Here is a 24,796-nt window from a genome sequence, read left to right as displayed (position 1 = left end):
CCAATTGAAAGCCTCCGCAGATAGAGAGCGAGCAACCCTCGCTGTGCTGATTGCTGATCAGTATGCAAAATGTATGCGTGCCAAAATCAGCGTAAACTTTCCTATAAACCGGGCAAGAAAGGAAATGGAAGCGTGAGCGAAGGCAGCAGAATATGAGTATCGACAATGTGGAGAAAGGGGACATAGAGGGGGGAATAAATTCTCACACGTACTTTGTGCACTCTACGAATTGATGTCTTTGAAAATTAGCAGACTGTTTGGAAAAATGGCAAAAGCAAAGAATTTTCATTCGAATGCCAGTTTTTTCTTTTCAGCAGTTGGTGACACCTTCTTTTCTCCCCTTCACTCTCTCCCCTCCCTCCCCTTCCTCACAATACTCTCCATCTCTTTGTGCTGTAGCAAGAAACAATTTGCCAATCGACGCCTGAAAGTATGCAATGCAATTTGCAAGCACACAATCGAATGGGTTGCAATGGCAAATAGATTTTAATGCCGCATTCACAAATGAACAAATGAACAAATGAAAATCACAAACAATTTGACAATGCCAAACGCACAAACTGCTAAACACCTGCAGCTATTTTTGGACTCCAAAAGTATTTTTCAATAAACGCAAACAGCATTACTTTGCCCGATGTGCAAATATGCTTTTGTTTGCTTTGATTTTATGGCAAACGTGTTGAAATGTTGCAGACAAACTAGTGAAACACATAAGCCAAAATGCAGTTGAAGTAATTAATTCAATCGCCTTTCAAGTTCAACTGATCTCAAACAGCAAGTTCATTTAATTAACTTTATTTGTTGCACCTTCGAGTGACACATAAATCTATTAAATATAACGAGTTGCCAGCGATTGCGAAGGACTAAAAATACCTATGCTCCAGGCAGCATCTAGTACATGCATAACATAAGTACTGAGATAAGTATCTGGTCTCCTCTCTACTACGATGTCTGCTAATCAGATTTACGGCAATATGCCTAATGCTGTAATGAAGACCAAAAGCCTAGAGACCGCCACGAGGCTTATGAGAGGTGAATGGGAAAAGAAGGAGAAATCGAGAAGAAGGAGAAAGAGTGAATGGCTTGCCACGCGCAGACAAGAAACCGATGCGAGGAAACACTTAAAGCGCCCCTTATCAAATACAAATTACAAATCCGCCTCAAAGAACGAAACAAAACACTAGCCATGTGTCCCTGGGGGGATAACGCAGTGGCCACAATACAAAACAAGAAAGAGAGCTATGGTCGAGTGTGCTCGACTGAGAGATACCCGTTATCCATTTTAAATAGAAGCAAAACAGTGAGGTATTATTGTTTATATAACAAATTAATATGCAAAAAGTACTAACTATATACCAGAAGCTGTACTTGGTATATTAATATAGTACTACACTCAAAATATACCATTGGCTACAAAATATACCAGATTGTGAGCCAGAGCAGCTACACACAAAAGCATTTCTTAATTAACTTCCACCAATTTTATCTGATCGGAAATAAATTATAGGAATCATAAATACTGTCGTTGTTTGTTGTTGATCTAGCTTCAAAATTACGCAAGTTTTTCGAATTGTTTCGATGTGAGCGCGATAAAAAGATTATTAATTTAAAAGATATTCTCTGAGATCTAGGAGTTCATATTTGGAAAGAAGACAGGGGTAGATCGTCTCGACTGTTGACGCTGATCAAGAATATACATACTTTATAGAGTCGAAAATGCCTCTTTTTGCCTGTTACATACATTTTCTGCGAGCGGAAAGTTATAATACCCTTCTACCCTGTGGGTAGCGGGTATAAATACAAAAGCATGATTGAAGGACCGAAAGAGAGACACAAACAGAGAAAGAGAGAGAAAGCAAGAGAGTTTTATCAAATGAATGTGCTATAATAAATGAGGAGAGCCAGCAAGAGACAGTAGGAGAAAAGCAGAGGAAGAGGAAATAAAGTAGCAAGCCGCTTGTTGTTGACTTTAAGATAGATACAAGTCACGCACAACAAAAGCAACAACATATGTGTATGTGTGTGTGTGTGTGAGTGGTCTATGCACCAATCTTAAGTCAGTCACTTCAACATAATCACACGACAAGCCGAAAAACAAAGCTAACGAACTAATAGATGGACACAGATTGTTGTTGTTTCCGTCGTGTTGTAGTTGCCTTTCTTATTGTTGTTGTTGCTCTGTGCTATTGATAAGCATCGAATTCATTAATTTATATGTTCTATGAGTATCAGCAGCAGCAGCAGCAGCAGCAGAAAAGCAGCGTTGAGCAAACAGAACAGAACAACGCAGAACAGCAGCCAAAGGAGTTGTGTTCCCCTTGTCAGGATAGCTTTGTAATGCGAAACTAAGTGATTTGCTGTGTGTGTGCGTATGTCCAAGACTTTGTGTGTATGTGTGTGCATGTGTGTATATATCTTCATTACAAATCCTAGCAGGATTTCAAATGAAATGACCGCGCCCACACACAAACAGAAGGAGAGAGAGAGTAGCTTGGAGAGTCGTCGTCGTTGTCTTTATGGCCAACAACTTGGCTAACTGGCTGCCTTTCGGTCTAACTGCCCTGGCTTTGGCTTTAAGCAGTAAATTCAATCAATTTGGTCAGACAAAGGCAGAGAAATGAATTGTCCGATGCGAACTTTTCTATCTGACAGTGAACACACATAAAATCTCAACTTAAATAGTATGTCACAGCAATTAATACAAGGGCGAACGACAAAAGTCGCCTTCAAATGAAAGTGAATCCGTAAAACGTGGCGTATGCGTAATGAAACACACACTACATTAAGTTCTGTTCAGCTGGCAAGGTAAACATTACATCTTTTTTGACATTCGAAATGTCAGTGGAATCTCCTTGAAAATGATATATTTGAGAAATGCGTAGCAATCGATGAACTAAGCCTCAAAGCAGGTCAAACATTTGCACAATTAGAAAATATCTATTCCGACGACGATTGACCAATAAATCAACAGTATTTACATAAGCAAACATATCAGATATATGTACTATATGCAGAGCAGAGCTCAGTTTGCATGTTATAAATCAATTCGAGTTCAAAATGTGTAATTAAAATACCGACAACAAGGACATGCAAATGCCTGAGATGCTGAGAACTTGACATGTGCTCTTTGCAAATACCCGCAACTATTTATTAGCATGCTGCAGGAATTATCAAATGGATAAGTTATGAAACATTTTTCAAGCTAATAACAGATCATAAATCATCTTTCGATAATGAATACTACAATAAATTCAAATAAATGAAATATAAGTAAGCTATTTATAATTCATACTGAAAGATATTTCTAAAGCTTCAAGATATCAGTGTAAATATTTTCTGATATTTGTAAACTGTATTCCAATTTATAATTAAATGCCACTTCACACAAATATAAACCCAAAACTATCTCAGCTTTGAGTTCAATCCGAACGAATTAATAGACTATAAATAGTTCATGTTAATTAACTAAAGTACGTAATCAACAGATTACGAGCACACACGTAATCATATATTAAATGTGCAAATCATTTCGAGTTGATTACCTCAAACACATTGATTACCATTTTAGTTTGAAGTCCACAATAATACTCGTATCAACAGAACCTAAGACGAACACCAAATACAATTGCATATCTTCCATTTTCTTTGAATCACAAAACACATTTGAGATAATATCCATTTGCTGGTCAAAATGTAATCGGATTATTCATTCATTCCTTCATTTACCATTTACAAGCATTCTCCTGGGTGTGTGCATAAGAGAAAGGAAGACGATACACAATTGTCTAACTGGCCAATTGTCACATTCATTGCAATTAAAAATCGTAGTTATGCTTGAGAGCATTTGTAGTTCCACCATCAGGCGATAGATGGCGCGTGTGTGTGCAGAAGCAGCTGCAGGATATGAGGTGCCATAAACTGCCCACAAATTGAGTGGGCACAGCTCACACACAGTGGACTACCTACGAGTAAGCAATAAGCCATCGTTTTGTCTTATTTGGACAAGGGTGTAGCCAATTTTATGGCTGTAGATCGCCATAAAAGAGAATTAACGCCTCGGCAACAGAATTGAGAAAAGTGCTAAGTTGCAGAATGCAAATCATATTGTTACCTCTACTTTTCTTTTGGTATTGAAACAATGTTAAGATATATAAGAGAACAAACGCCACAACCATAAAATTTAACGAAAAATTCCATGAGAAATTATATTTATTTAGTATTGGATATTGGTTTAGTACACCCTAGTGAATGCAACATCTCTATAAACCAAAGAGCTAAGTATATCTTCTTGCTAAAGAATGCAAAACAAAATGTTATTTATACTTTTTTGATATTAGAAGAATGTTGAGACCAGTGAATCTAAAGATCACAAAAATAAGACAAAGTAAGATTTAACAAAATGCGATTTTCAACAATTATTCTACTAGCTATCTCAAAAGTCTCATCCCAATTGATGCACAACATAAATTGGAACACCGTAAGGATAAGTGAATGTTCATATCATTCTTAAGTTGTGATTTGATGAGAGTGACAATCAAATAAAATGAATAAAAATGATTTAAATTGTATCCGTTTTTTCTGAAAAGCTTCGTTACAATTGTCGGGCAATAAATTTGTTTTAAGGCATTGAATAGATAAGTGCCATTAAGTTTTAAGAACATGCAAGATTCACAATCACAATATATGGTCTCACACCTCTTTACTAGAGACTCTTTATACCCAATACCTAACGGGTAGAACAACGGGCTGACAATCTTGTATATTTAGTAATCTATGGTTTATTTTGAATGTAATTCTATATCAATATACCAACTATAGACTTTGGTACATTTGAGTATTTTTCCGGTATATTTTTGGCATATTTAAAGAATAATACCACACTCTTTCGAGCACCCCCGACTGTAGCTTTCTTACTTGCTCTAAGTCATTTAATAAATATCAACAGTTGAAATGAATTTAGTAATTCATCTTAAAAGCAATAGTTTATTTTAAAGAACATATGTTAGGTTACAGTAGAACATAAGCTTTGCTGTAGTTATTGTTTCGACCATTGTTTTATCAACAGCATATTCGCATTTTGATGTGCGTGTTCGACTGGATAACTTGCCATGAAAATCATAGAATTGGCAATTGGCAATTGGCACATTGCATCGCGTTTGAGATTGTGCAATTTGCAATTGGTTTGCTGTTAATTGGAATGTTTGTTGTTAACTGCAATGTGATGCGAACATCAATATGGCCATGATGTGAATGTGCATGTGGATGTGTATGTAGATGTTGATGTGGGTGTCTTTCTGTCATCTCGGTTCAGTTTGCCCTCCATTCGTCGATAGTTATTAACAAAAGGGCAGAAGGGGGGACAGCAGAGCACAACAAACAACAAATGGACAAATGGATGCGCTATGTAAATTCGTAATTTCTTTTGGCTATCAGAGAGTTGCAGAGTTTTTACCAAAAGCGCAGACATACATATGCATATACATATAAATGTATATAGATATAGGGATCGAATTTGGGCAGACATTGTTTCATCAAACAAACCAATTTTCGGTATTTTTGCAATAACGTATACGCCACGTACACCAAGCTGCCTTACTTCTGCTGTTAACTGTAAACTGTGAACTGTAAACTGCAAATTGTCGGCTTGCAGTTTCTCTTGTCCCGCCCTCACATTTTGCACTTTTCCTCTGACGTGGCCCAGACAAGGTAGTAAACATTGGCAAAAAAGGTCGCCGGATGAGGCAACCGCCTCGCCCCGCCCCGCCTCGCCTCGCCTTGCCTTGCCTGTCTGCAAAAGTCGAAGCGTTCTTAATTAAGGCATGCTGACAATGAACAATAAAAGGATTGCCATCGAAATTGTTGTTGTTGTCGCTGTTGTTATTGCCAGTGTTGTTGCTCATGTTGCTTTCTTTTGGCTTAAATGGCAACGGACAGTTTACAATTTGTGCATTGGCCAAAATGTAAATAACTCGCTCGCTGCAGTCTCAAAATACACATAGTATACTGAGTACTATATATCAATTTATCTTCGGTTTCTGCCACCAAAAGATGCAAAAAAACTCCAAACGTAAGGGATGAAAATGAATGACAGATAAGTCGATATCTAAACACTCTTACGGCAAAGTATTAGCTACGAAATTTGAATTTTATATAATTTGACTAAAGTCAAGAAGCTAATCGTTACTATCACAGTTGATACTGTTTCACAGTTATATAAATATTATACAAATTTATAGCCTAGGTCAGAGGACTGACAACTTATTGACTCTATTTTATAGAATTCTAGTTTTCACAAAATGTTTTTAATACTGAGTCCTTGCTTTGCAAACTGTCTATTCTCTGCTATAAATACTTGATAAATGTTCTCTTTAAAATAATAATTTATAGCCAGAGAATTGCAAACTTGTATATTATATATCTATATATCATTTAGTAATCGAATCATTATAAATTATGCATTCAGTACATTCATTAAAATAACAATGTAACATATGCAAAACTTTAAATAGTACGTAGTAATCAAATCGTAATTTAGTAGGACTATATTATCTATAATCTTATTTGATATTTATTATATTTTTCTTTTAACACTGCTATTTCAATGAACAACATAGTACATCCCTTTTTTCTTACTATTTATATTTGCTAATATATTAAGTTACCCAAAAATAAAAAAAATTGTTGAAATATGTCAAAATAAATAAATTAAGCTTTTTTAACTAAATTTTATCTTAGGTTGTCAGCACTGCTATTTCAAAGAACAAACCTATTAGACCGACCTTTTTATACATTTTTTTTAGTAATTTCAACGATGCGTTCTGCATCTCTTAGACTGAAAGTAATGTACTCCTCTAGAGGGTATAAAATATGTTAACTTGAGCTGCAGCTGAAAAATGCTGCTCATGCTTTGCATACAAAAGTTACTGGCCACACGTAGCTGGGCAATCTTTCAGCCCGGAGAGAGAGAGAGAGAGCTGGCTGCTTCAATGACGAGGCATAAGTAGCAAACACTTTTGGTAGATATGGGAAAAACTGTCTAAAATAAAATAAATTACTAAACAATGTTTGGCCGCTGAGATCCCCAACAGTTCTGCACCTTCGAGCAGCTGTCATTGTTGTTCTTATTGCCATTTATTGTTCGACTTCCAGTTGTTGTGGTTGTTATTGTTGTTGTTGGGCTTCTTGACGTGCTGGCACTTTTTGTTAGCCAAGCACTTTAATCCAACTGTGTGAATTGTGCATTGGCAGCGACGCCTCGACAGATACCGAGATGCGAGATACAAAATACGAAATAAGAGAGAGAAAGAGCAGAAGTGGAGTATGCACAACATTTTATATTTTGTTTATGGCACTCAAATGGCATTGTAATGTGCCTGCCTCCCCCGAGGACAGCGGGTGCAAGGGAACGCTAAGGACTCTGAGAGCATTCGCATTCGCATATTGATTGCATCAGTTGATTGTTTTGACAATTGAGCAACGTTGAAGTGAACGTAGCCAAACTGCTTCTTCTATCTATACATTAAAGGCAAACTAACTAAAGAAAGTGTGTGAAATTCTAAATTTTATCTTAACTTTTAAGTCAAGAAGCTTTTCTTCTTATAAACTCATTTGCAGACAGCCTAATGCCAGACGCTTTTTGTGCAAATTAAACTCGAATTTCCACCGAAAAATTCGCATTCAATGCGGCGACAGACAAACAAATAATTATAATAATTCGCAGCGCTCAATTTGTATTTTTTCGTATATATTTTATAGAAAAAAAGTATAAGCGAAAATTCATTGAGAATCTATAAAAGCATCAGAAGAAAGCCAACGACTATTTGTTCATGCATTTGACATGTCATCTCCATTGAGCGAGAGGAATACAAAAGAACTCTGAAGAGGTGGTCCCAGAGGGGGGAAGAGATTGGGGATATATACTGTACACTGAAGAGTGGATAATTCAGTGCATGGCATTCATGAGTGTGGATCTGTGTGTGTGTATGTGTGTGTGTGTGTTTGTGTGAGTGGCCGCCAAATCGTCGCCAGTAACATCATCATCATCAGCGCGTGGTCATCTCGCTCCCCTTTGCCAACCATTCAAGTCGGGGAAAAACTTTCGGTAAAAACTCATTTCCATTGATATGCAATGAACGAAGATGAGATGAGAGAAATGCGCGGGTCATTCGCTGTTTTTATTGTCGTTGCTTACGCTATTCTTTCCCATATTTTCTATCTTGATCTAGAGAAAATTTAAACTGAGCTGTGTTTTCAATACACCTTAAATTTAGTATTTGATTGAACACGATTATAATTATTAATAAATTTAGAAAATGAGAATAATTTATTGAGAATTTTTTATTATTTATTTATTTTCTATTTTATGTTTCTTAGCCCAGATTTAAAATAAAGTTTAACTTTAACTACGGCAATATATATATAATGATTTGGGTAATTTCTATAGGAAATTTAAAAACAAATTGTAATATCTAAACACCTATTTTTTTTACTAAAATTTTTGAGAAATCCTCATTATATTGATAGCTAAGAAATTAAGCAAATAATAATATATTTTTTCATTTCAATACTTACTTTAACGATAGCTTAAATATTCCCTATATTAGTTCACCTTTCAATTGCATCTATAATCAAGCGACAATTGAAACTAAAAAATAAATAAACTGCAAATGAATAAGAAATATTGCAAACAAAATATAAATATATTATATATATATTTATTAAATGCTTTTCATATCCACTTGAGTGAGTTTTCCGCTGTTCTTCACTTTGGAAACTTTGCTTGTAACCCCATCAAATTTGTTATTCCGATAAAACTGGTTTTGTTTTTCGTTTCATTTCTATTTCAGATTGTGTTGCGAGTGTGCAGCGGGAGCTATTGCAAATATAAACATAAATGCTTCAACCGATGTATTGTGTGTATATTCTGCGAGTGCACCTGACTGACAACAGTTGCTGAAAACTCGCATGCAAAATGCATAGAGCACAAATTCCATATATTGCTTTTGTCTTCTTTCCAAACGTTCAGTGTTTTTTTTGCACTTTTATAGTATTCAAGTTTGTCGGGTAGCTGCAGTTGATGGGTCGATTTGTGTGCCGTCGATTGCCGCAAATGGATTGTTGCATAAATTAATATTGCATTTTTTATCTGAATATTTAACAATTTTGAATATGCTCGCTTAGAATTGAAATTTCTTATGGCTCCAAAGCTGTCAGCTTCACAGCTGCAGCTGTTTACATTACCCGAAACTCTGATTGAAAAGCGTTGCGGAAAAGTTTCCAGAAAAAACAATAAAACTAAAAAGTTGACTATTGAAAATTGCCTCTATTAAACGAAGTTATATGAAAGAGATGGATAAATATTTATTAGCCAAATAAATTCCTTTAAGTAAAATTTGAGCAACTACTTTAACAAAAATAAATGATTAGAACACACTATTTAATTCTATTAAAATCTATATTCTACATCACAAACAAATGTCACTTTATAGAAATTAGATCAACAAATCTCTTGCTACAAAAGCGCATAAATTAGTTGCATTATTGCATTGCATCATTTTCAAGCAGATAAATCAAAAATCGTTTCGCGTAATCGACATATTTTTATAATCCCTCTCAAATGGTAAAAATAGCAAAATCCTTCTTTAATTTTGTAAATACGCCAATCATCTATTTTTTTGTTGAGCGGATTTATTCGGAAATATACATCGCTCTCTTGATATGTCATTCTATATATTTGGTAATTGTCAGCATATAGAAAACATGACAACAAACAAGTGTCAGGCGAAAAATTGCAGATTTTCGTTTTGCATAATGCCAAAAAAATGAATACAACAAAACACATACACACATAAAACACACACACACACACACACACATACAGACAGAGACAGAGAGCAGAACAACAAATATGTTGTTGTTTGCATGGGCATTGTCGCAGCGGCATTCCCAGCGATTCAATACAAATATGTACAATAATAATAAAATTTGTATGCAAAATAGGCGTCGAGTGTTAAATGCATGCACTGAATGGATGGTGAAAAGGGCGAGCAAACGAGGATGGTGTGAAGGGGCAGCATAATTCGAAGAGTGGGCCAAAGATTTACATACACAAATATGCAGGCTGTGTTTTTGTTGCTCCCATACCCTGTATTCACTTTAAATGGCGGGTAAATCGATAATAACAAAGGTTCTCCCAAAAATATTTAGTTATACTCAACACATTCTTAAGCTTTTATTGGCAGTACTAAAACTTCTTAAGCTACTTAAACTACTACAATAGAAATTTGATTTCCGTGGAATCAAAATGAATTTTACTACTTAAATAAATTAGTAAAATTGTGCGTTTAAATTGCTGTTTCTAGGAAGCAGCTAATAATCAGATTAAAAGTCTCACATTTTACTTAAATTCCTAGAAGTGGTTTTATAATAATGCTGTGTTAGTTATTCAGTTGTTACCAGAAATGAGCTAACTATCCGAGAATTGATTCAAATGTCAGTTGACTAGTCGGAAAGCAACTTTTATAGAATATTTCGCAATATTTATAATCTTATATAAAAAGTAAATTTAAATTTATTTCTTATTGAGAAGAACATTTAATAGTATTTTAACGTACTTGAATATTAGTTAAAAAATATATAATTTGGTTTTAAATCCTTAAAGAATATTGAAAAATATATCTATATTAGGAAAATAAATCACAAATAAATAGCATATATGACGTATACGCAACATTACGTATACGCAACTAAAAACGAATAACCAATTCATGAATTAAAATAAGTGTGGTTTATTTCAAAAATTAAAATACATCTATTATATTAAAAGTATACAATTTGTAATCCATAATATTTCAAGTGCACTGCACACATCACGTATACGCAACATTGAACTGCAGTCATTAAAAATGTAGCTCGCCTAATAAATTCATTTATTAAACTCTAATGGCTTACCAATTTTAATTTATTTAAAATATTAGAATATATGTATATACATATATGTATATTGTATATCTTTACGAGTGCATATTACGTATACGCAACATAGAACTGAAGTTATTGATTACGCAGTTCGAAGTATCAATTTATGTATTGAATTATTCACAAAATTATAAAATATACATTTTATACTTGTATAAATGAAGTGTACTTATTACGTATACGCAACGTTGAACTGTAGTCATCAAAAACGCATGACAAATGCTTGTGCAGAGTATCTGATAGTCAATCATTTATATTGCGCGTGTCTTTGCAGCCTGTTGAAAAATTGTAATCAAAAATTGCGCAATAATTTGCATGTTTATTTAATAGTCGAGCACTGAGCGGCCAAAACTGCCCAAACATGCAACCCCAACAACTGCCTGCCTGGGCTCTATCAAAAAACCCACAAAAGGACATTTTCTCTGTTTGTATGTGTGTTCCTTTTTCTGTGTGTGTATTTGCGAGTGTGTGTGTGTGTATTGCATTTCCGGTGCAGTGGTAAACATTTTGTGAATGCGCCAACTGAAAATTGCGTTCATTTTGTATTTGTTTTTAGTTTTTCGGTATTTTTGGTTACTTACCTACCCAGTACCCCAATCCCTTTTCCCTTATCCCTCCCTCCCTCTCATCACATTCCTCGGCCATTTCAATGTTCATTATTGTATACGTCGCATGTGTTTTCTCTGTGTATGCTTTTAATTTTTTTCTTTATACTCTAATGAAATTGTCTGCGGGCAGCGCTTTTGCCTGATGATCACCTCTCACTCCTGCTGTCATTACCCTCTTCCCTCTTACCTCCCCCACCCCCGCTTCCTTTGCTTTGTTGTCAGCTTTGTGTGCACATTTTTACCATTGCGGCAAATGCAAAGTTTGCCGCAGATTTTATACGAGTAGTTTTACCCCTCTAACCTCCCTCTAAATATTTAGCGGGCACTGCGCGCGGTTTTTCCAGCGTTTTCAATGACCAAATTATCAAAGTTCCATTTGGCCCGAATATATTGCAGGGGTTATCTAAATACCAATAGCAGTTACCAGATGCTTGTGGTGTGAAATGTGTAATTATTTTCGAAAAACAACCAAGCTTAGCTCAAATGAATTGCAAGATGTGTGATTTTCAATTTCATTTGCATCAAAGGCATTTTTATTGTGTAAAAGTAAAAAGTAATTGAATTTAATTTAATATTTAATATTTGTATTATTTATTATTATATTTATTATATTATTATTTATTGTTTTATTAACTTTTTCTATATTATTTTACTGAATATTCATAATTAAAAAGAAAACTGCTTTGATTTTTTTTGGAAACGAACTTAATATTCGTAGATATTGTTTTTACTTTATCAGGAACTCATTTCACATTTGCATTTCTATTAAAAAAAACATATTTAAAATTTTTTATACTCACCAACTAAATTATTGCGAAGTGAACTTTCGAAAACTTAAAGCTAAACACAAAATTTGACTAATTGAAGGCATGTAATGAACAAAGGATTCAAATGCAAAAGAGTTTGGATAGCCTAAAACCAGATTTAAGCATCATAAAGGGAGTTTTTGGTAACGAAAACGCAAAAGCACAAAAATAAAAAATACTTAAAATACATTACCTTATCGTCATAAATGACTTCACACAGAGACAGAGACGAAGAGTGCAAAAGAGAGAGAGAAAAAAAGAGAGCGAGAGAGAGAGAGGCAAGTTACACACAGATGCCACAATATTTTGACTGTTTTGTAATTTATTTGACATATTTATGGGGTTCATAAATACAGATATACGAATATATATGTACTCTATGTATGTATAAAAATGCGTTTATTTCGATTTGTTATTTGTTTTTGTTGTATTTTATTTATTTTTAGTGTATTCTTTTTTTTAAGTTTTATGGCAAATACAGAAAAGGAACTAAAACACAGTTCGTGTTTATACAGAGCGTTGTTGCTGTTGCTGTAAAGTTTGGACTACTTCCAACGCTAGAGAGAACCTTATACAACTAACTATCAGGGCATATATATAGATATATGTGTGTGTGTGAGAGTGTGAGTGTGTGTGTTTGGCTCATATGCCGCCTGGTCAAAGTTGCAATAGCAAAACATAAAACACTTTTTATGTAATGATTTTCACTGTTTTTCCCTTTGCTTTGCCATTTTTCCTGGCCAACTGCACGGACTATTGACAGCTGATGATAAAAAATTGTTGCAAAAAAATGAAAAAATATGGAATAGCAACGATAGACGTATAAATAAAGACAAGCCCTGAGGACAGAATGCAAGTCTTTAAAGCGATTTCCAATGAAGTTGCCTAATACACAACTTTCTATTTACGGGAATAATACAAAATTGCTGAGTTCGGCACTTTGCTTAAAATTTTGAAGTATGTTATTGGTTTTAGAGTATGTCAAAATACTGTGTTCCTGTCAATAATATAATTATTACAATACGAAATTGCTGAATATGGAAGTGTATTCGGAATTCAACGTTAATTTGCTATATATAGTATATTATTATACTTATAGTATTCTTAATAACAACAGAGTGGAAAACTAAAATATATTTTAGCTAAATACAGCAATACAAAAATTCTGAATACTGAATTAAAAGCGAAATTCTAATTCCATTTATTCTACATATTTAAACATATACATATAGTATTGTATTGTATTTTGAGTATTTTTAAATCGAAATATATTTTAGCTTCATTGGTATTTGCTTTCCGGTGTAATTAGTTCTTAAAATGACTGAATATTCTCTCCAGTTTCACCATTTTCGATTTTCTGATATTGCTCATTAAATTTGCCCAGATAAATCGAAATTGGGCCATACTATCGAGTGAAAATGTTGATTTTGGATCTGATTGGAGGCAAACTGGCGAATATTCAGCACGAATATTGAAATATTTCAGCTGTTGAGCACACAATTTCATTAAATGTGGGCATTAAACATTTCGCGCCTTAACACTTTTAATTTATGTATTTACTTTTTGGTTTGTTTGCTTTTCTTGCTGCCATCAGCGACCAGTTAACAGTTAACAGTCCTGCTGTCCTGCAGTCCTGATGTCCTGCTGTAGTATCAACCAGAGACCACGTCCACGTCCACGTCCTTTGTATGTATGCCTACCACCTGCGGCATTTTGCGACGCTTTTGCCCAGCACCATATTGAAATTCCAAAGTTGAAATGACTGCAAGACAGTGAGGAGTCGGTTGGGGTTGCGTTTGGTTGAATGCCTGGCTACAGTGTTGACAGTTACCAGTCGAGTTGAGTTGAGTCGAGTGGAGTCGACATCCTGCTCGTCAGACATTGGTCAGGTTTTTGTGGCTGTCATGGTGGTCGCGTCTCGGCCTCGATCTCCACACACTTCACACTCCTCTCACCACATTGACTGTGTCACTTTCAGCGGAGGCCAAGGCTGTTTGGGTCGACACCACTTAGTGGCACCCTCACATTTCGGCAACACTTTGGTCTCCTACACAACCCAACCACATTTCAAATCGTCCCTTTGTTTGTCTGTTTATCTTTAACACTTCGAGGTGTTTTTGTCTGCTTAACTTTTGATCAGCTTTTAATGTCAACGCCAAATGCATTCTGTCTGCAAACTTTCCAAATTAACTGACTTATTAAAGTCTCGCAATACCAATCAGAATAAACCCGACGACACAAATAAATACAGAACAAATCAGAACAAAAGCTGACCCATAAAAACTGCACCCAAAAAATAAGCTATAAACTCATCAGTAAAATCACAATTTTTTGGCAGCACTAAAAAACAAAGAAAACCCCCATAAAATATACAGTACAAATTGGCAAAAGTTTTGCACTTTTTCTTGTTTACAAATTTGTGCAGCAAATTTAATATTAATTACGTGTCGGGTCAGCAAAAGTTTTTCTGTTTTCAACGAAATTAATACGAAACGAAAAAATCAAAATTAAAATAGGTTTTAGAAGCGCACCAACTATTTCAAAATTGATATTTGAGAACTACATAAAGAGTTACAAAGCTGATATTAATTAGAGCATAAATAAAATATAATATGTAGTTGAAGCATCAAATGAAATGCAGCAATAATTAAACAAACAAACAGTATCAAGTATTTTCGAATTAAAGATTTAGTTTACATTCATATATCATATGTTATTCACTGAAAATATGTTGTAACTTCAACATATAATTTATTCCAAAATATAATTGCCTGTAACTTTAACATAAAATATTGTATTACTTAAAATAATTTTGACCAGCTTACGAATAGAAACAATAACAAATGGCAAATGGGTATAGCTCAAAAAAGCATTATTACAAATGATGTTTGCCGCACGAAAAAAGAAAACTCTGAACTGCAAAACGAAAGTGAACAAAAGAGGCAGAAACTTCATAAAAATGGAAACAAGAGCAGAGACTGATAGACAGACAGATATGTTAGATAGATGGAATGAATAACGGAAAACCGAACTTGCAATAGAATTTTACAACGGGAAAGTATGATAAAGCCAAGGGGGAAGAGCGATGTGACACACATACACACACACACACACACTCGATACGTAACCTCAGCCCTATCTGCAGCTAAATGGAGAACCATTAAAAGTGGACATTTGTAAACATAAACTGACAGATAAACACCCAACGCAGACATACTGAAAACTTTTACCAGTTCACTGACTAATAGATGAACACCGGGGAATTCGAGGGGTTGAGGGGATGCTGCGAGTTGTCCTTGCAGTTTTCATTGGTTTATATTACCTGAGCATGCGGTGGAATCCATTGCTCGCCAGAGAAAGCCGTTAAAATACTTAACAAACGTAGATTGTAAAAGTTTTTTTTATAACAAAATAAAATGTCAGGGAAAAGTTGTTGTTGCTGCTGTGGTTGTTGTTGTTGTTGCTGCTGCTGCTGCAACCACAACAAATGCAACCTCTGCTGAAGGACAATCGCGTTCGTCCTACAATACGAGCAGTAGTAGATGCCTAGGGCAGCGGGGGGCGGTTCAGGGGTAAGGGGTAAGGCAATATGGGTCAATATGAAACAAAAAGCATTGTACAAATGTACACGTAAAAAAAAACAAATAAGAAAACTGTTATTGAGTGCGTCTCGACTATGTGATACCTGTCAACAATTTGTTGAGAACATTCAAATTATTTCTTACAAAAAAATATAAATGAAATTTAACGTTCAAAATAAATAATAATATATATCTAATGATTCTGAAATTTTCAGAAACTATTCAGAGTTAAAATAATATTACGAACACTAAAGTTTATATCGCTTAATTTGAATTGAATTAAATTAAACTAAAAACTATTTATTACCTGAAATTAATCAAAAACATAAGTTCTGATAAAATTGATAAATCAATTTATCTAAACAAAGTAAATTCTAATATAATGGCGAATACATATCGAATACATACTGAATAATACGTAATAAATAAATCAAATACTAAAAATTCTTAATAAATACTAAAAATACTAAATATTTCACAGATTTCTTATCTCACCAAGTTTTTATAACGTTTCCAATTTATTCGAATGCCTACCGCATTATATATTCGAGTATTATTTATTCCGAGTAAATACTGTAAATACTAAAAAACACTTAATAAATACTAAATATTCGAGTCATTTTTGTTAACTTATTTCCTATAACACCAAGTTTTTATAACCTTCTCTAACCATAGAGGTCGGGTATAAAAAGCATTGGAAAAACAGCATTCAAGTGAAATGGTAAAAAATAGATGCCAGCTCCAAGTGTGGGAGCAAAAGAGCAGCAAGAATAAGAGAACTAAGGGATGAGAGAGTGGGAGAGCAAGAGAAACAGAGAGAGAGGAGGGAAGTTGGGCAGATTCGTGAACATGGTGCTATTTAGTGCTACATTTGTTGTCACATGAAACGCACTGCGGAAAATGAAACAACACGAAACGTACTGTGGTCAGGTCAGAAACTAGCAACTCGCTTATCAAAAGCTCTATGCCCCGGCATGTATTTGCATTGTCGTGGGACTTGCGGGGTTCATGAGGGTGAGGGGTCGACGGTTTGGGGCGGTTCAGTTTGCAAGCGAGTTCAGTTAGGGGCTGGCAACCCTGTTGCAACTGTTCAGCCTTGTAATTTGTGCATATGCACATTGTTTGCACTTTTATTTCGCTTTTTTTTACCTTCCCCCCAACTTTTCAAGTCTTGTATTCTATTCTTATATACTCAGTAATTGCGCAATTAAGGGTATTTTAGGGAAAACTCTAAAGTGTTTCCACAGTCTGTAAGGTTCGTTTGGTTATTGAATAAAAATACTAAAAGACGACATACCGAATGCATACCGAAAAATGCTAAATAAATACTGTAAAAATAATAAATACATTCTAGGAATTACTAGTTACTAAATAATAATATTAAAAAAGATTAAATAAATACTAATTAAATACCGAACACATACCGTTCAATTATATTAATAATTAATAAATACTAAAAATACTACTTACCAAATAAAATAATAAAGAATACAAAAGAAATACCAATTAAATGCAGAATAAATTCTAAATAAATATTATAAATACTAAAAAATAATAAATAAATATTTGGAATACTAGCTGCTAATAAAAATACTAAACAAATGGTAATAAAATATTAAATGTCTTCCAAACTTATTCTATATAAATACTGCAAATACTAACAAATATTTAATAAAAAATAAAATAAAATACTAAATATTTCGCAGTATTCTATTGTTTGTCTGTCTATTTCTACTTACGACTAAAATATAGTAATAAGCTTTCCTTTTAGTTAAAATAAAGACTAAAATAATCATTCACCTCAACTAAAATTTTAAAAAATCTTTCAGTTACGAACTCTTTTTAAAACAAATAATACCTTAATCCCAAAAAGCACCATAGAAAAGGCTGAACACTAGAATACTAAGCACACTTTTGTAGGGTATCGGGCAAGCTTAAAAATTCCCTCTTCTATTCATGATCTGTAAGGGGTCAGTTGAACTCGCAGTTTGAAAATGTTTGTGAAACTAATTGAAGACAAGTTACTGTTCGCAAACAGTAGAAACTGCAAAAGTTTGGATTAAAATACCTCTTCGATTTACAACTTTAACAAAAAATAAATAAAAGGGTAAATTACGCGTACCTCTCTCGAGTAATTGCCATTCGAGCTTTAGGAAGAAAGCATTAAAGAGCTGCTAGCATAAGCGAAATGACAGCAATAATCTCGACAGATACTTGACAAAAATAAAAATAACAACTAACAAACCCTGACGACTGAGCGAACAATGAAATCGTGTAAACAATTTCACTAACTCGCAGACAGACTGTGTTTAATTTCATTTACTTGAAGCAGTATAAAAGTATTTGTTTGCACTCACTCATTGTTGTTGTTGTTCTTTTGCAGATTTTATTGTGGCGCTCAAGGATGTTTCGGTAATGATACCGCAGGCGGTAAAGCGCGGCAGCAATGCCTTGTTCACCTGTAATTACGATATGGAAAATGATACGCTATATTCGGTGAAATGGTATAAAGGCAAGCGTGAGTTTTATCGCTACACACCCAAAGAGAATCCGGCAATGAAAGTCTTTGCCATGACAAGTGGCCTTAATGTGGAGGTGAGTATCAAGTATACGCACAGACTGCCAAAGCCAAAGAGTGTGCTTGCTTCCCCCAGGGGAAACAGGCACACACATACATTAAGAGCACATGCTGCAGTTGCGTGTCATAAAATAACAAACGCACTGTAAATTATGCCCATAATGGCTGATTGCATTAAGCCAGCGAAATCACATTTGCCGTTGATTTTGTGTTCTTTTTTTCGTTGTCGTTGTTGCTCCTCTGAATGTTGTAATTATGCACAACAGTAACAACAACCAGAGTTGGCAGTCAGAAGCAGAAGCAGAAGCAGTCGCGAGTCCACAGTATCCACTGTACTCAGTCGGTAGGCCAATTAGTCGGCTTGCGATTGACTTGCGGCTCATTAAAAAACAATATATGCAGATTGCGCAAAAAATACTCCATAAAAGTCGTCGACTGAAGTTTTCAACTTTAATTATTACGTTGAAATGCATTCGGGCCAATTAGGTGTCCAGGGCAAATTGGGTTAAACGGCTGGCTGACCAACCCAACCCAACCCAACCAAACTCTTCATCCAACCCATGGTCCGAAATTGTCATATTTGTGCATATTAAAGTCCCATCTTTAAATGCAATTTATTAAATTCCATTTTTATTAAGTGGATTTCCGCATGAATTCAACGCTCGGCGTGTCAAACATTAAATTTTGCGTGAAACATTTCGAGTACTCGGTCAATTGTGGCACTCGACAGAATGTTGCCCCATTGCACAAAAATATTAGTTAAATATATGATAATATATCGCAAATAGAAGCAAAATGCATTTTCATATTTTTAATTATTTTGCATAATCGAACACGAGAGTTTTATTCAAAATTTTGATTCGCTACTTAATAAATTATTTAACTCATAAAGTCTGCTTTGCGGTCAAAATGTTATGGTAGATAAACATTTTATTAAAAAAAAATGATTGTCTATAAATTCAAATCCTACTTAAATCTATTACCAGAGCATGGATTGAAAAGAAGTACAAATATGCGCTGAAATAGTTTTGTCTGCTAAACAAACATTTAAACGCCACATTTTCAAAGTTGAAAAGCTTAAATTCTTTTTTTTTTTTTGTTTTTTTGCTCAACATATTCATAAAAGATTACTTGCCACGTGATTAATGCAGCCCATAGCAATTTTTTAATATCGCACCAAAGCCAAGGCATGACCATATTCAAAATTGCTTTGACTCAAAGGAGTCGGAACTCATAAAGAGTTGACTTTTGGAGGGGAGCGGAGGGAATGGAGCTTGTTTCCACTTAAAATTCCACTTCTATATCCATTTGCAATGCACCTGAGTTGAGCTCCCTTAGATTTCATCAAAAGCCCAGCTGCCATCTATAACGAAAGTCCTGAATTTCTTTGCTTTTATTTCACTTTGGCATTGCGTTATATTCAATTTCTATGCAGCGCATTCACTAAATTTTTCGACTAATTTTTATTACGCTCTACCACTCTATCTATCTCGTTCTCATTCTCCTATCTCTTGCTCTCTTGCTAACACCCTCTTTTTGCACTTTTCTAGCGAAACCTGTCGAATCAAAGTCATGTCGTGCTGCAGTCGGTGCCGCTGAATATTTCGGGTAAATTTACATGCGAAATATCCGTGGAGGCGCCCACATTTCAAACGGCGATGGTGTCCGGCGAAATGGAGGTGGTGGGTAAGTAACAAAAACAATATTAACAAGAAAAAATGCTCAAAAAGTGTCGAGTATGCTCAACTGCCAGATACCCGACACACATTTTTGGGGAATAGATAAATTTATTGCAGGATTGTAATGAAATTCCAAAATAGAAATACAGAAATTACAATTTAGTCGTAATCATTATTTTATTTTTCATCAATCAGTTTATTTCTTATACTTTTTAGTGAGTAGAAGAATATTAAAACAATCTATTTGCATAAGTCAAAGAGTAGAATTGTCTCACACACTCTAAGATCAGCGTATTTAAATGAATGGACAGACATACATCCGGAGAAACAAGCTTGGCTATGTCTGCTTATCAAGATAATGAAGTAAAAATGCTTAAAGTATAGAGTGCCTGTAAAGAAATTCTAAAACAGTTATTATCACAATTTAGCTATAATTATTATTTAACTTTTCATCAATCAATAATTCTATGTTTTAGTAGGTAGAAGATTTTTAAAACAATCTTTATTTACGTAAAACTAAAAGAAGTATTGTCAACAAATTTTGAGTCTCTAACTCTTACAGTCTCTGAGATCACCGTCTTTATATGAATGGACAGACAGACAGACGGAGAAACAAGCTTGTCTATGACTGCTTATCAAGATTATCAAGATTATAGTGCAAATGCTTAAGTTGTTCAGAGTTCTCAATTGTCAGATCCTTATCCGATTTTTAAGAAATATTAATTATTTCTTTATTATCGCAATTTTTGGTGACTCAAAGAATTGGTATTGTCATCAAATTTGGAGACTGTAGCTCGTAAAATCTCTGAGATTCACGTGTTTATATTAACGGACAGACAGACAGACGGAGAAACAAGCTTGGATGTATCGCTTTGACTGCTTATTATGATAATCAGAGTTGCCACAGAAATAAAAGAAGTAAATCCAATTAGTAAACATCTTTGAATACTTTCATTCGATCTGAAATCTTCTTTATTGCTAGTAACATACATAAATTCCGTCAACTTAACTAACCCTTATCTCTGCGTTGCCGGGTATAAAACATTATCATCATCGTGCAAAAAAAAAGCAACTTGAGCAAATGAAAACTTGCAAAAGGCGGCTCGGCAAAAGCAAATTAATTAGACAAATGTGCGCAGCCTTTTGCCATTTTTCGAGTGCTATTCCGCTAATTTTACATTTCCATTTCTCACACACACACACAAACACTCCCATTACCTGCATCTCTCACGCTTAACATTGACTTTCCCCCTCTCACTCTCTCTCTTTCTCTCTCTGTCTGTTTTATAGAACTGCCGGAAGAGCACACAGTGGTTACCGGGATTCAGGCACGTTATCGCATTGGCGATTTGGTCGACGGCAATTGCTCAATTAAATACTCCAAACCGGCTGCTAATTTGACATGGACTATTAATGGTATTGTGGTAAGTCTTGGTTTCAGTTTATTCCGCCTCCACACACTCAAACAACTATGAGGTCGAGAGAACGTTGGCATCCATTTCGATCCGCCATTCAATTAGAGAACGCTTCAAGCCAATTTCAATTGATTGCCTGGCCATTTTTCAATTAGCATCGAGCCTTCTTCTACTACTACCATAAAACTTTCAATTCGACACTTTTCGGTTTGCACTTCAATTGCCCAAATTCTACAAATGCTTTGAGAGCAATCAACAAAGAAAGCAATTGCACTTTTGATAGAGTTGCAATTCTTAGATGGATAGCTCAACATTGATGTCACTATTTGCCACCAAACTTTGAAGGAAAATTTCTTTTGGATTATGTGTTTCATGCGGAATTCTTAAGGATATAAATTGTATAATTTTAAGAAAGTTCGAAGATGTTTGCTTATGTGAAATATTATTCATCGTTATGCACTAGACAATTTCTTGATTGAAATAAAATATGATTTCTATAAATTGATAAAGAAAATAAATTAGATAGTTAGAAGAGTATTAAAAAATAAGTAAGAAATCGACAGTCGAGTTGGCTCGACAATCCATTTTGAATTAAAGCAAAATAGTGCGGTATTTAATTTGAGATATACCAAATTAAAATACCGAAAATATGTAGTACTAAATATATATATATATATTAGTATATTCAGATAATTCTCTAAGCTAATGCACAGACACATCAGAGTCTATGACTAAGCTAGTCTTTATTTCCTGAAAGAGTTGTCAATTTAATTACTTAAGCTACTTCTAATTATAGTCCATTTTTCACTAAACCTTTAATAGTAATTGATATTTTATTTAATAACAAAATTACAGTACTTAAATTAACTTCTTCTTGACTTTCATCATCAATAATTATATGCACTTAAGGTAAAATTTTTGCAAATCCTTTTCGAAAACTAGTGGCTTTATTTGTATGTTCTCAGCGTGTGCTTGCCGAATATTTTTGGCTCACCCATTCCATTTAATTGGAAACCATCCATTCTCCATCTCCAACATGCCAAACTATTCACAATAGATCGACTATCTCGTAGAGTTCGCACTCTTTACTTGCGCTTTCATTCCATCTTGATGGAATTTCACACAGTTGCATCGTTTGGCAATCTTTTAGCGTTTACTGTGTGATTTTTCATTTCTCGCATGTGTGTGTGTATGGAAGAGTGTATGTATGTGTGTGTGTTGGAGGAGTGTACTAGTGTATGTGTGTGTGTTTTGCGTGTGTGTGTTGCATACTTTTTGGCACCTGCGTTTGTTAGGCGCCTCTCACTTTTTATTCAGCTAGGCTTCCCATATATTTTGATAGGCAGTCACTTTTTATGCCTTTCGCTGATGTTGTTGTTGTTGTTGTTGTTGATGTTGTTGTTCGTTGGCTTGGCTGTTTTATGGCCGCAACCACAGCAGGTTGCTTCAGCATATCGCGTGAAGTGGAACGAGGAGAGAGCGACAGATAGAGATAGAGAGAGAGAGAGAGGAGAGATTAGATTTGGCCCGCCCAGCTGCTGTCATAGTTCCGCATGATTTCACACAGGTGTGTGACTTTTCAAGGCAGCGAAAAAAGCAAAGGGGAGAAGGGGAAGAAGGGAAGAGTTGCTCGGCAAGTGACATGGCACCGCACTTTTTTTTTGGGCTCTACTGCCATTTGACTGCGTTTGTTTTAAGAAACGTTTAGGTTGTCAGCTAGTTTCGATACCCGCTACACATATGGAAAGAAGGATAGATTTATTTTGGAGGCTTTAAATAGAGTATTTGAATATACACACAACATATTACAGGTTGGCGATAAGTTTATATTATAATTTAATTACACAAGTAAGTAATGAAAGGCAATTACTTAATAGACGCTTTTCAGCGAAGAATAAAAAAATCACTGATTACAAATATAATATGAAAATTAAAAATGAATCTTTAAAACCTTAAATCGATAAAGTTTTCAAAACAAACTTAAAATAACATTGTCAGAATCAAACAAGAATTGTTAAAACCTGAGAAATGTGTTTAAATTTAAATTTAAATTCTACGTACATTCTAGCAGGTATATTTTAGTCGTTCAAAGTTCACTCTAGCGCTTATTTGTTTTTTTTTTTATGGTTCATTTGCTTCATTCCGCGACCCGTCTCAAAACTCCCCGGAGTGGCAGTATTACCTATGGCATTCTGTCTACGGCCCACTTTATTGTTGCTGTAAATTATTTGCGAGTGAAAGAGAAGAAGAGGCTGCGAGTGAGAACAGGAGAGAAAAGGACAAGGCATTGTCAATGTCAGTACGGTTAAAGCCATATTTCATATTGTGCGGCTTTTTACGACTCTTCTCGTAGTCCTGAGTTGGCCTTTTAGTATGTGTGACTACAACTTGTAAGTTCACTTAAGGTGCTGTGATTCTTTAGAGGAGGAAAGGCGACGACATGCCCATTGTGAATTGCTGATTCAGCTTGGCAACATAAATTAAGTATTTTACAAAAGCCCACAAAGGGGATTTCACCTCGCATAATTGAAACTGAAGCACAACTTTAAGGCACTGACTCGAGTTTAATGGCAAAGCAAATGCTTGCAAATGGGAAATTAAGAGTTTGCTTATAATTTGCTGTATATAAATTTCAATGCTTAATGGGGAGTAAATTCAATAGTAAATTGATCAATTGCTATCATTAATTAAAAGTAGTTATAAAGCTGTGTACTATAGTGTGGCAACACATTGCTAATGTGTTCCTACTACAAACTCTGTGAAGTGTTCCTAAAACTGTTCTCGTTTTGTTTTCTCAAAACTGTTCTCACAGACTGCCATAATGGCAATGAATCCCATCAGCTGACTTGAACAGCGGATAAGTTAAGACTTGACTGTTAAGTTAACATTTCTGTTATGTAACTTAACATTTTGATCTATTCTTAATATGTTAATATCGAAATGTTATAAATTTTCATATTTGTACAAAATGACTTTATGCCAAAGAAACAAGTTCCGAATTTTGAACATTTGTCACAAATATTAAGAAACCAATTTTGCAGTGCACATTCTTAGACATGAAGTTTTTTATGTTCCATTTATTTATCCATTTCCAAACGAATATAAAAAATATGTAATTAAATTGAATATATTTAGAAATAAAATACGAGAGT

General features: G+C 34.6%; 1 protein-coding gene across 1 annotated transcript in view; it reads left to right on the top strand.

Moving 5' to 3' along the window:
• The window catches only part of LOC117564485 (uncharacterized), a 64,294-nt gene that overhangs the window by 33,082 nt on the left and 6,416 nt on the right, over positions 1-24,796 (top strand). Inside the window, exons 3-5 of the mRNA XM_034243290.2 lie at positions 18,356-18,567; positions 20,101-20,236; positions 21,520-21,653. Coding sequence (XP_034099181.2) covers positions 18,356-18,567; positions 20,101-20,236; positions 21,520-21,653 — 482 coding nt within the window. The remainder of the gene's footprint in view (positions 1-18,355; positions 18,568-20,100; positions 20,237-21,519; positions 21,654-24,796) is intronic.

The sequence above is a fragment of the Drosophila albomicans genome, chromosome 2L (assembly GCF_009650485.2).
Source record: "Drosophila albomicans strain 15112-1751.03 chromosome 2L, ASM965048v2, whole genome shotgun sequence".
NCBI lineage: Eukaryota > Metazoa > Arthropoda > Insecta > Diptera > Drosophilidae > Drosophila > Drosophila albomicans.
The sequence above is the reverse complement of the archived record's forward strand: the minus strand, read 5'-3'. Positions and strand labels throughout refer to the sequence as shown.